The sequence below is a fragment of the Thamnophis sirtalis genome, unplaced genomic scaffold, assembly GCF_051295495.1.
Source record: "Thamnophis sirtalis isolate CommonGarterSnake01/CBP01778 unplaced genomic scaffold, rThaSir2_p1.2 scaffold_5, whole genome shotgun sequence".
NCBI classification, from domain to species: Eukaryota; Metazoa; Chordata; class Lepidosauria; order Squamata; family Natricidae; genus Thamnophis; species Thamnophis sirtalis.
The window spans coordinates 122982117-122995166 of NW_028261385.1; the positions used below are offsets into that span (position 1 = coordinate 122982117).

A 13050-nucleotide genomic window follows, 5' to 3' on the forward strand; every position below is an offset into this window, starting at 1 on the left:
ATGGCATATCATTCTTTTATTTCTGAGCCATCCTTTCCCTTGAATAGCGGTAGGCTCGTACTTCTAATCATATTAATGAACACTTCTGCTGAGGTTATGGTGGTGGTTCAATATTTTACCTTGTTATCTGTGGCTTTTCTATTAATTACAAGTCAGATCACTAGTCAACAATAGTAGTCAGGAGCAACATAAATAGCATGAGTGCACCCTGGAGATGTAACTCTGAGGATCTGATGCATCCAGGAGCTCCCATGGGTTCTTGCAACCTCCCACATGCTTTGCTAGCCTTTTCTTCAATTACAGTTAATGCAATAGTTTGCCATTTTCTCTTTCTAATTATATTTTCAAGTGGGATTTGTAGCACATAGAAAAACATCCTCCTTTTGCATGTTGAGGCACCAGGGCTTTGTGCCTGGCATTGTCTGTCCCCTGGGTGCTGTACCATTCTTTCTGCAGAGCTCTGAATAAACAAGTCCCCCTTTTAAAGCTGCAGTTGTACAAACTGGAAATTTATGCATTAACTGTTTGCATTCTGAGCATGTGTCCCAGATTTCCTCTCACAGCATTCTTATGCTGCTGTGTGCTGCAAACAGTTTTGTTTGTCGGTGGGGGGGGGGGTTCTTTTTCAGAATTTGCACATCAGTGTTTCAATTACCAGATCAATGAACAAATTTGGCTTTCACAGTTTGGGTGACAGAAGAATTAAAATACAATGTGGGGTTTTTTCCAGGCCTTGCCTTTAATTGTGAGGATGCAATTTATCCATAGCATATGTCTGTCTGTCTCTCTGTCCCTCCCTCCCTCCCTCTCTCTGTACCAAGTTTTTAAAAAATGGAAAAGGGTATTTTAATTCTTTAGAAAGACATTTTATAGTGCCTTTGACATATAAACCTGTATTTTATTAACTGACTTACAAGTTTGTGAACATTCTTCTTAAAGATGCTTGCTTTGGGGACAAATTAGACATGATGGGGGGCATTCACTTTTGGCTTTGCATTCATTGGAGTGTAGATGTTATGTTTATGTTAATAAGATACGTAAGGGAATTTAGATGGAGCTCTATTTAATTTCTTCATTATCCTTCCCTCCAAACACTTTTCCTGTCTGTTAATCTACATTCACTATCAGACTAGTCATTGACAAACCTCAAATAGCAAAGAATGCAGGAAGGTGGTTTCACCTTTATCTGAGTTCTTCCGTTGTACAAAAGCAGATTTTGATTATTGATTTGGTGCATGGAAATCAGAAAAGGGAACTGCCTTGTCACATGTGGTTCTACCATTTAAATTCTATTTGACTTAATGGTCTAAAGTTTATGTTACAATTATTTTAACATAATTAATGTTATTAAAATAGTTCTCGTTGTGATAGAATTATAGTGGTTGACTTGTTTCTTTATTTTCCCCATCCACTAGTTATCTGTGGACAATATCACAATATTGCTCACTTACAAATATAGATGTCCAGTGAGTCACTAGTATTTTAACAACTTAGTACTAAAAGCTAATTAAAATAAATTCTGAAGATAAAGGAAGATGAGAGGATTGATTATTTTCCTTAAGAATTTATTTCACAGAGAATTCTGAATGTCACTTTCAATGTGCTCAATGATAAGAACCAACATCTGTTTTCTGTTCAATCCTACAAAAATGTTCTACATAGAGCTGAATATATACACTCCATATAAAGGCATTGTTGCTCTAATTTACTTTTTATTCTAAAGCTTGACCATATTACCCATAACTATGCAGCAGACTTATTAAGTATGCTAAACATGATTCTTAATTATAATTTTTACATTTTCCCTTTGTTTGCTGTATGAGAATGCATTATACAGACTGTTATTTAATTTCTCCTTTCCCAACAATCTAAGGTAATTTCACTTTAAAATAGGCAATACTGTGCAAAGTATTGTATCAATACTGTACAAAGTACAGTATATCTTTAGACTGTACTTTAACGTATGTTAATATGTTTTTAATTTTTATTTTGGTCATCTTCAGAAATTTATCTAAGTTGTATATTGGTCCCCCCCCCCCCATGTTGTGGAGGATATAACTTGTTCTTTAATAATTTGTTTGATTTCCGTCCAGCAGCCTTCTTGGAATAGAGACCATGATGACACAGCATCAACACGGTCAGGAGGAACGCCAGGGCCTTCCAGTGGGGGCCACACATCACACAGTGGGGACAACAGCAGTGAACAAGGTAGGAACTTTATTCTGAATCTTGCTGTTTTGGGGGTTCCAGTCCCCTAGCACAGGAATCTGCAACCTTGTCAGCTTTAAGACTTGTGGACTTCAACTCCCAGAATTCACCAGGCAGCGAAGCTGGCTGGGGAATTCTGAGACTTGAAGTCCACAAGTCTTAAAACTGACAAGTTTGAAGACCTCTGCCCTAGCACAATACTTTCACTGTTTTAGAAATAGTTTTTGTAATGAAATTTAAATATGATATAGAAACATGTAATAAGCTTTGCTTGAATTCATAGGTGTGATAGTCCTTGATAGTCTGTTCAACCTGACCTTCACGACCAGGATTGTTTTGAAATAGGGTTTTTAATTGTGCAAACCTTATTAAGGGAGGGACCACCAGTCTTGCTCTTATCTCTATTAAGGGTATAAAGATGAAATCTGTAACTCTGAGTATATTTTGATTGGTAATGCAAGAATCCCTGTATCTGGTTGCTGGATATCTCTGGAGCACAGGTTTTCTTTTCAATTATATGTATAGTAAATTACAAAAGGGTCATCATACAAGATGCAGATAATGTGCAAGTATATTACATTCCCAGCATAGTTTTCTTTTAAATTATAAAACATAGTCTACCACTATGATGTAGTAATTCAGACTTGCAAAATGGAATCTTCTTTCCCTTTTCTATTTAGGCTCACCTTTCTACACCTACCCTTTGCTTTCTCCTATGCCTCTCCACCTCAACTAATGTTAAACGTTGATTAGGGAGGAAAAATATCAAACAGTATTTTGTCTATGGTTGTTCCATGGAGATCCCAGTTCAGACTGGAAAGGAGTCCACCATTTTTGTTTCTTTTTGTTGATAGTCGCGAAGTCGTGTCCGACCCATCGCGACTCCATGGACAATGTTCCTCCAGGCCTTCCTGTCCTCTACCATCCCCCGGAGTCCATTTTTGTTTCTATATCTTACTAATTGACAGAAAGGACTAAATAGAGAGAAAAGGAGGAGAGTGGAATATTAGAATTTTTAAATCAAAATGTTTAGTGCATGGAGAAATTTTAAAATTGCACAGTCTATATAGCAGTTCTTGGCCCTTCCGATGTTCTGCCTATTTTATGAGAATGCCAATTACTTTGTTTCAGAGCCAAACTAATGGTTAATTGAAGGAGAAAGAGATGAATCTTTGTTATAAGTACTTGATGTTGTATATCCCATGCATAATTGTTTTTTTTTAAAAAACACTGCTCAAACCAAAAAGCACGATACATTTTTACTTATGCAAACCCCAACTGCAATTGATTTCATCATAATCTTCAGATATGCAATCTGAATTTTAAAAGAACTTTCTTCTGTTACTGAAGAAGTTTCTAAATCTACAATGCTCATACATTTTAAAATATGGTTTATGTTCTTGTTTCATTCAAATGTTGTTGGACAGCCAGTGATTTAACTGTTTTAAAAATTGGAAAGATTTGCTACAATAGCAATGTTTTATGTTCAATAAAAATAGTTTTTAAACTGAGATAGTATTCTATTCTTTTTTTGTGTGTACAAATGCAAGACTACATCTTTTCAGGCCATATATCTTTATATGGAATTTTAAGTATTTATTTTTTATTTTTTTAAAAAGATTGCTGACTTAATCACAAGTGAAGCCTAGTAAAAACTGGGCCCCAGAATGGGCAAATTGTTGAAGAGTTGAAGCAGAAACGGGTAACCCCCTGACCTCTGACTTTACTGGAAAATGATATGCAACATAAATTTAAGGGGACTTTTTAAAAGTATTTCTTCATATATGTGTTGCTGCAAAATTGGCACATTTTCCAAATTTATTCCAATTGTAACATTAAATTTCTTGTTGTATAATTTATCTTTATGAAGTGAACTCTTTAAGAGAGCAGTACAAAGTTTTTGTGCTCCCTTTTGCTGCTGAAAATACCTACATGATTTAATGTGTGAATAATACTGCTTTTAGTGAGGCCTTTCAAAGTATCAATACAAAAGAAAAATCCACATGTAACTCTTTCTGCACATTTGCACACTTGTATGACACCCACTTGCTTGAATTGGTTTTATGCAGATGCCTAATGCAGCACCAGCAACTTCTTGATTATTGTTTTAGTTTTTCGTATTAGTGTTTCACATCCTACTATCATATTCAACTGAATAGGCTTGCCGTTAATAGTTGAAGTTTTTTTAATCTAATTTGGTCAAGCATATGTGTGTGTGTGTGTGTGTGTGTGTGTGTGTATAATCTCATTGGAGTACCCATGAAAAGAACCGCTAGAACTAAAATGAATTGATTTTCTTTTTAGAAATCATTTTAAAATACTGATTGCATTTGTACAAATAAAATCATTTCATTTGAAAAACTTGCTTCCTTGAGTAACTTTCCTGACTGCAGCCTTATTCCATTTGCTTCTAGTAGTAGTCAATATAATAGGTGTATATGCTCCCATGTTTTTCATGGGGAAAAGAGGAAGACAACTTTTGTGGTTCCTGTTAAGGCAATGGATGCTTTGGATTTTTATATTCATCCACCCACTCACTCAAAATGCTTTCCCCTGCCCCTTTATTATATTTGCATTCATATCGTCCTATTTGGCTTGGAGTGGAAGGAGAAATGTAGAAAACTACCCCTGTAGCAACAATTTCTTATGTAGACTGGGATGAGAGAAGATAATTGACAAAGGTTTTGCTGTACTTAGAATGATGTGTGGTGTGTGGAGATTGTACATTGGATAATACTGTGCACACTCATTTCTTTATTTTGTTGACTATTTCTGGTATCTCAATAAGGTAGTCAGTGATGAGGTATGTGCTACAAAGAGCAAGGTGTAATGAGCTACAGAATCAGAATCTCTGTAGAATCCTTGTTAAAGAAGTCTAGCTTTCCAAAGCAAGTCTGAATATTATCTAGTATTTTTTAAGAATATTATTTTAAAAAATACTCTCACAGTTGGCCAAACTTAATTATGATGATGGATGCTATGGTAGAATACTGTGTAGGAAACAAAGTTTATGGAAGGGGACTTTGCTGCAAAAGATCTTACAGTGATTGGAGAGTAATCTGGATTATTCATTCTGGGTTTTTTTTTGTACTGTATGGTGGAGCAGAGCTTCATTGTTTGCCTCGTCACTATGGAGAAAGAAATATTTTTATTCATGCATAAATTACACTAGTTGGTTTTAGAGAAAAAATGTTTGGCATTTTATAATCTTGACTTTTAATAAACTGGAGATGATTGATGATGACGATGACGACGATGATGATGATGATGACGATGATGATGATGGAAGAAATAATATGCAATTTTAGAAATCTGGTTTGGATCCAGAAGGGGACTTTTTGGAAAAGAATGAGGTATGGCATGAAGAGGGAAGGAATGGAGGAGATATATAGTTACATAAACACCCATCTTTGGATTTAACTTTTCTCCTCAAAGGCCCTTTTACATTTTTATCCAACTGGTGTTTAAAAAAATAAAACCGAAGGGAAGGAACTGGCCTTGGAAAAGATGAATCTTTTAAAATCTTCTCCTATCCTTTCAGATATTGTATTTGGATTGGATTGGATTTATTAAATTTATAGGCCGCCCAATCCCGAAGGACTCCGGGCGGCTTACAGAAAATAAATTTTAAGAGGAGGGTTAAAAACAAACAGAGGAAAGCAAATTAAAAGAAGCACATCATGCACCCAGTCTAATTGGGGCTGGACCTCGGTCGAGAGGTCAACAGCCCCAGGCCTGCCGGAATAGCCAGGTTTTGATAGCCTTTCGGAAGGCCATGAGAGTGGGTAGGGTCCGGATCTCTGGGGATAGTTCATTCCATAGGGTCGGAGCGGCTACAGAGAAGGCCTCCCCCGGGGCGCCGCCAGCTGACATTGTCTGGCTGATGGCACCTGGAGAAGGCCCACCCTGTGTGATCTTATTGGTTGTTGGGAGGTGTGCAGCATATTTGGATGACCTTGTTTTATATTCAGGAATGAACTTCACAAGCTCATAATTAAATGAACATAATCTGTGATGGCATCAGGGCTTATGTCCAGGGTAAATGCTTCACAAGGGTTTCAAAACCAAAACAGCCCAGAGACTCTTTTCCTCATATAATTCCTCAAAGCCAAAACACATGGACCAATAGCCAAAACTGTTGTGAGCCCTCTACTTAAGGTTGCAACTCTTTTACATGTTGAGCATTAGGAAATCTGTCTTCACTTGAGAAGTGTTGTTTTTGAGGGATAGTCACCCCAATTACATTTTGTAGTTCAGTCCAAAGAAACCTGACACAGTCAGGGGAGTTCCTGATTCAGCTTAGTTGCTGATTTAGGTCTGCCTTTATGTAGGGGAAAATTTAGAACGAATGAGTAAGAATACTGTTTTTTTTTCTTGCTTTGCTTCTTTCACCTACTTGAAGTTGTTCAAGGAGTTTCAGCTTGTTTGTTTTGCTTCTTGGTTTCAAATACAATTGAGTAAAAGTTCTCAGTGCAAATTCAATGCCCTGCCTTAAATATATAGCTTAATAAATTCCTGTGTTTAATTGGATCAAATTCTTATTTGGGCATTGAAATTATTTCCTATTTTTTATATTCTATGTATTTATATAATGTTGTAAGACACTCAGAGTTGCTTCAAAATGAGATAGGCAGCAAATAAATTTAATTAATAAGTATTCCAAAGCTTAGCCTTTCTTTGTCTAATGCCCATTCTACCTCCCCCCCCCTTCAAAATTGGGCTGCTAGCATCCATGACTCAGACCTTGCTATGCAAAATTGTTCTTTAAAGCAAAAGGAAATGAATGTTTCTTCTTAGAGAAAAAGTATCCACACTGGCAGTGTTTTCTTGGTTTTTGTAGAAGAGTTCAGGCAACCTATTGGCAAAAGACAATTCCATTTATTATTGAAGAGAATTTCAAGGCAGTTGTTTGGAGGTGACGAAGCTCGCAGACAGAGCTAGATGAATCAGGAAGGGAGGGGCTCACATTATGTTCCAGATGACTGAGCAACGATTTATACATCAGCTCGCCTTTTTACATGAAGAAGAAAAGTAATAACAGCCCAGACCCAGGTATCTGAAGCAGTCAGATATCTGATGACTAATGGGATAGGTGGGAAAGAGCTCTCTGATTGGATGTCTTAATGAGCACATTTTGCACAGAGTTTGGGCGGCAGTTCCCCTTGACCTTTGCCCTTTATTGACCGAACTGACACTTCATTTTTCACATACTTCCAATTATGGCACAGCTTAAGTGTTCCCTCACTCTTTTATAGTCTGTTCCTATATGGACAACTTGAGAGTGGTTGAGATATTTTCATCTGAGCAATGCCATGGCAGTTCACTGTTTAGTATGTAATCTAAAACTGCCATCATTCTGTAATTTTCCCTAAATATTTTTTTTTCAGGTAACATTTTATAGTTAAGATTCAAATATACAGATAAAACGTGCATTTAAACCCTTCCTTGTTGCTCTCCTGCTCTGTAAATTCAAGAGTTTGAATGATATGTCATTTGTTCCCACACATCTGTTTCTCAAGAGAGACTCCTGTAATGTGATGCCCTAAAATGCATTTTGACTTCCTACTCTTCAAAGAAAGCTAAACATAATTGTGGCTACAGTTGTCAAGTCCTTAGAGTGCATCAAAAAAGCATTGTTATTCACGTAATTATTTAATGTGTAAATGCAAATCAAAAGTATAGGTCTTTAGAATGATGACTAAAAATAAGTTTTGTTCAGTGTGTTCATATGAGTAATATAGGAAGGACTTCCTTAAGTAGAGCTTAGTTTGTTAAGGAATATCAACTATAGCTAGGGACTATTGTAGGGAATATTCTATATAGTATAGAAGCCAAACCAAGCAGTTTTGTATTGTAAGATAGAAAAAGTATGATTTCAATGAAAAAGTTAAAACTTTTCTGTTATCATTTCTTCAAATTTGAACATATGTTTCCCACCAAGCTAATAAAAATAGGAGACCCTTAAACTAAAATATAAATATAAACAGTGATATATCTGTAAGCACCTGCACAAATTGATCTCTAGAGTTAAAGGTTGGATATCTCTTTCATAAAACTATTGCTTAATAGTTGGAATATTTGGAAAGATCAATAACCTGTATTCAGAGAACCTTTAGAAATAGTCATATTTATTTCAAAATGTATGATGTGTTACCTACTTTATTATGTAGCCCTGTGGCACTGTAATAGCATGCATATTTTTTACTGTAGTATGGTAATAAAAAAGACATGTAAAAGACAGACAAAGGTGCTGTCTTTTCAATAAGGTGACCTCTGTTACCAAGTAACTGCTTTACTTATGAGCTTATTAAAAACTAAAAAAAATGAGCTTTTCATACTTCATAGGCATTGATGTGAAAATGAGCTTTCCTGTGAGTAGTTTTCTTGATCATTTCTAGAACAATTGATTAGCCAAAGAGCTGCTGTCATTAGCTGACATTGACTGATAGCAATTTGTCACAAGCTCCGAAGGTCAGCCAGAGAGGGAGCTATAGCTTGTCTTTGACTGACCTTTCCTGATGCCATTATCATGCTCCTGGCTTGACTAGATGTGACCCTCAATTGAAAAAGACAAGGCATCCATTAGGAAGGGGTGGTGGCTTTCTGATTATGAATATGTTCTAAGGGCAGTTGCTTCCAACTACCTTAGCCTGGGATTTCATTTCTAAATAGAGTTCTATCTTTAAAACATATCTTTGAGTAGTGATAAAAATTCAGCTCAGCCTAAGTTGTCCAGAGATGCCCTTCTAAAGAACAAGGAGTTCTGATGTGTTAATTTCTTATTTCTCCTGTTTATGAAATCCTCCAGAAGTATTGGAAGGGGGGTATTATTTTGGGAAGGAAATGATTTCATGAACTACCCATAATTTATTTTTGTACTTTAAGACACTTGGAAAAAATAAGTTTGATTGGTAACCTAATATTTCTTCCCAAATTTCATTTACATAAAAATTAATTGCTTTTCAAAATTAAGCTGTAAAAGAGGGTTATTGTCTGTGAAAGAGCAATTAAAAATTGTATTTTAACCCTATTAAAAACATTTATCTCTGTTAATGTATAATTAATCAACTGCTACATTTCTTTGTGAATTTATACCCTAGATGCTTACATATAATGTATCTTATGCTGTATATTGTCATGTCTATTTGTTTAGAATTAAACTAAATATTCAACATTAATTATTTTAGTGTGTGTTTCCCATATCTTATTTGCCACAGGGATATCATTATTATTCACATTTAGTAATAAAATGCTTTTCTCATACTTCAGAGTGGCTTATCTTAACCTTTTCAAATCTATTTTACTAAATGCTCACTAATTTTGTTCCTCTTTGTTCAATTATTTATTTCATTTGTTTGATTTGCACTCCACCATAACTGAACCGGAATCTCAATTGCTATGGAAAGGATAGTCATAAACTAATTCGTCTCCAATAAAACTTCACCTTTCTATTATCTCACATGGCTTATCAGGATTGTTAAAGAACTTTCTGTTTCCAAGTCAGTTTTTACAAACTCTGTATGATCTAAAAAAAACATTAAATACAGGCATGGTGGTTCTCATTTAGTAATTGCCTCATATACTACAACAACTGTTCACAGTTATGATGGTGTTGAAAAGTCAACTTTGCATAGCAAATAAAACCCACAGTAAGAACATAAGAATGGTTGCAGTTTCACTTTACTTAGTGATTGAATTGGCACGCCCAGTTGCTAAATGAGGATTACCCATAAATAAATGTGATAGGAAAGCCTTCAGTATAAGAAAAAAAAGATCTGGATTAGATCAATCAGTTGAATTACCTGTAGAAAAGAACTGATAATCAAAAGCCATAGATGGTTGTGGGGAGAAAAATAGTAATTCTGACTACACATATTTGTACTCTTCAGGCTCTCTCTGTAATTCATGCATGCACGCATATGCACACACACAGAGATATACATTTAGGATATTCCTTAAGTGTAGCCTACTTTCTGAATTAGGAAGTTGAGTGAACATTTGACTTTACTGACCTTGGAGCTATTACAAATTTCTTAAGAGTCACCCACATAAAAGACTACCTAGGAAGATAAAATGGGACAGAGCTGACTGAATACATACCCTTGAGCTATTTGGAGGAATAGTGGGATGTAAATACAACAAACAGTTTTTGCTGACATCCTGTCCCTCTATCTCCTTTCCCCTTCTTTTCCTTTCCTCTCAGGTATGTAAGTATCTCAGGCAGATATGTTAAAAATGATCGTTAAATGCATTATGTTTTTTCTGATTTTTCAGGTGACTGGTTACATTTTTAAAAAAATCAGTATGCCAATAATGCTAACATCTCATGGGGATCAGAATAAATTTCTAGAATTGAAAACAAAGTAAATATTCCCTCCTCACAACATTGTAAACGGCAGGAAAAAAAACTTTTCATTTATTTATGCATAAATCTCCCAGAACTTAATAGGACATTCAAATAACTAATTGGAGTAAGTTGCAATAACCTTCGATTTATCTATGTAGCCACCATTGACTATGCTATTGTAATCAACATTTAGTTTTAAAAAGTGATGCATATTAATTGGAAACAATATTGATTCTTCAGATATTGACTGAATTGTCATTGACAAGTTCAGTTATTGAACTTTGACTCATACAAAAGGCCAACAAGCATGGCATGTGCTCAAGGAACATGGAAATTATACCCCAGTAACATTGCTAAGTGAATGGAAGATTGGGTTTGGACTGGAAACATCAGTTTCTCATTTTTTTTAATGATTGCTGAAGCAATGGTAAAATTTGATCTTTGTTCTTTATTGGAGAGCAGAAGATGATTTTCACCCCTCATGAGTTTTCTTATATTCTTCGGTCTTTGTACTATATTTTTATTTTTCCACCAATCTGTATTTATAAAACTGTGTGAAGTTATGGCTCTTGGTTCTGCTGCTCAGTCCATGGACCTATGGTAATCAGAATTCAGAAAGTGCTCTATGTAAGATAGTAAGGTGTCTCATTTGACAGCCATTCTATTCATTTAATTCAGAGTATAATTCAGAATATAGAAACCTGCCGTCATTGCCAAATATTTATCAAATAAGCCAAACAGAATAAGCCTTGCTGAATCCATCCCAGCATCAATAATAACCACTCTGGATGCCCTCCCTAGTCATTTTGCAGTTGATTGAATTTTCAGTCCCATTACAGCCAGTGGAATCAGGATCTGCTGTTCTTCTTCCAGCAAAATCTAATAAAGAGATGTTGCTCTGAGTTTTGCTATGCAGACATCCTGGTAAAGACAAAATAACATATTTACTCTTTTATACTTTGGTATGAGGAGATGTTACCATGAATACTCTTGGGAACAATTAGCCATTTCATTTTATCTAGTGAACTTTCAGTAGGAAACCTCCTTCCACAAAGATTTTAGTCTTTCCCACAGAACACTCATGATGAATATTAATTGTTGGAGTCTTGTCTCTGACACAGAGATCAGAAAACCTTTGGCTTCCAAAGATAAAGATATGAGTATTTCATGTTGATGCTACTCTTAATCCCCTTGAAACTGAGTATTTTTTCTTAGGAATCTCCTAACTTTAAGAGCTCATTACACAATTATCTTCTCCATTTCTCTTTCAGAAAGCCTTGGTATCTCAGTCCAGATTTTATCCTCTTTCTTTTGCAAGTTGGCATAAAATGATCAGTTCCACATTCTTATATCCACTTGAAGCTATTTTGTTATCCAAATTGTGAAGTCCATTCTCCAAACACTGTTCTTTTGGAACTATCAAAGGATACTTGGAAAAAAGGCATCTCTATGCTCTTTATGTTTAAAGCGTATTGAGAATGTGTGTTGAGTTCAAGAGGAGGATTACAGAATTAAATGGCTTTTGGCATCTTAGAATAGGTTTTTCCCAAACAACAGCCAGCATCTGTACATAGAAACTGTAAGAAACATGGAGCTAAATGTCGGCTACCTTCCTCCCTTTGCATTTTAAAGAATGAAGCATATTTTGCTATTTATCAGCAAATCATTAAGGGAAAAAAACCATCTCCCTTGTTTACATACATGTGACAAGATTTTTAAAAAAAGATAACTTCATACACTTAAGAAAAAGAGTGCAAGACTGCATAGAAAAGCAGTGGCTGCCATAGGAAATATGCCTGATTATGATCAACAGACTTGCCCCAGGATAACTGTTGAGCACAAAGGCAGACAATACTTTAGAGTCTAAAAATGGAAGAATACTGAAGATAGAATCAGGATGGTGCTGTATTGACAGTCATTTCAACTGAATCAGCCTTTGTCCTAAGGCTTCCCTCACCCAGTAAGTCATTATTTGCCAAATTTAGATACAGTCTAGGTCTCTCTACATTACAAGAACCTCTTCTTTTCTGTAAAATAATGCCTCAATTAAAAGAAAAAATAATAATCTAGGTGTTAGCTATTGCTCGTGTCTTTTATTTACTTACTCCCTTGTCATTTTCCATTTTACTTTTTTGTATGGGAAGGATAACTTGAGAGTGATCTCAATCTTTCTGATAGGATATGTGGCTGGATTTTACCTTTACTGTCTTCTGTCTTCCTTCTCTATTGTCTTATTTTGCTATACTCTGAAACAAGCTCAAAAAGATGTAGTAGAACAAGTGTTTCTTTAGTCCACAATCAGAGGTTTTAGCCCAGTATTTCCTAGTACAGAAAAGGATGGCTTTATTCATTAATTCTGAATCTGAGGGATTACCTTGCCACTGTGTCAAATGTTTTCAAAAACTGTATACCTCCTTGGTGAGAGTTAAGAGAAACAAGTACTGGAAGCCTGACTTCTTTATGGCAATCTTTCACTTACAATCAAGGGCTATGTC

The 13050-nt window shown here is 35.5% G+C and overlaps 1 protein-coding gene across 3 annotated transcripts in view; it reads left to right on the forward strand.

Moving 5' to 3' along the window:
• MEIS1 (Meis homeobox 1) overlaps positions 1 to 13050 on the forward strand; it is a 176030-nt gene that overhangs the window by 39579 nt on the left and 123401 nt on the right. For 2 of the 3 annotated variants that reach the window (XM_087716824.1, XM_087716825.1), the window contains exon 7: positions 2097 to 2208. In XM_087716824.1, coding sequence (XP_087572950.1) covers positions 2097 to 2208 — 112 coding nt within the window. Of the gene's footprint in view, positions 1 to 2093; positions 2209 to 13050 lie in introns of all 3 variants that reach the window. The other variant, XM_087716823.1, reaches the window with a different exon arrangement.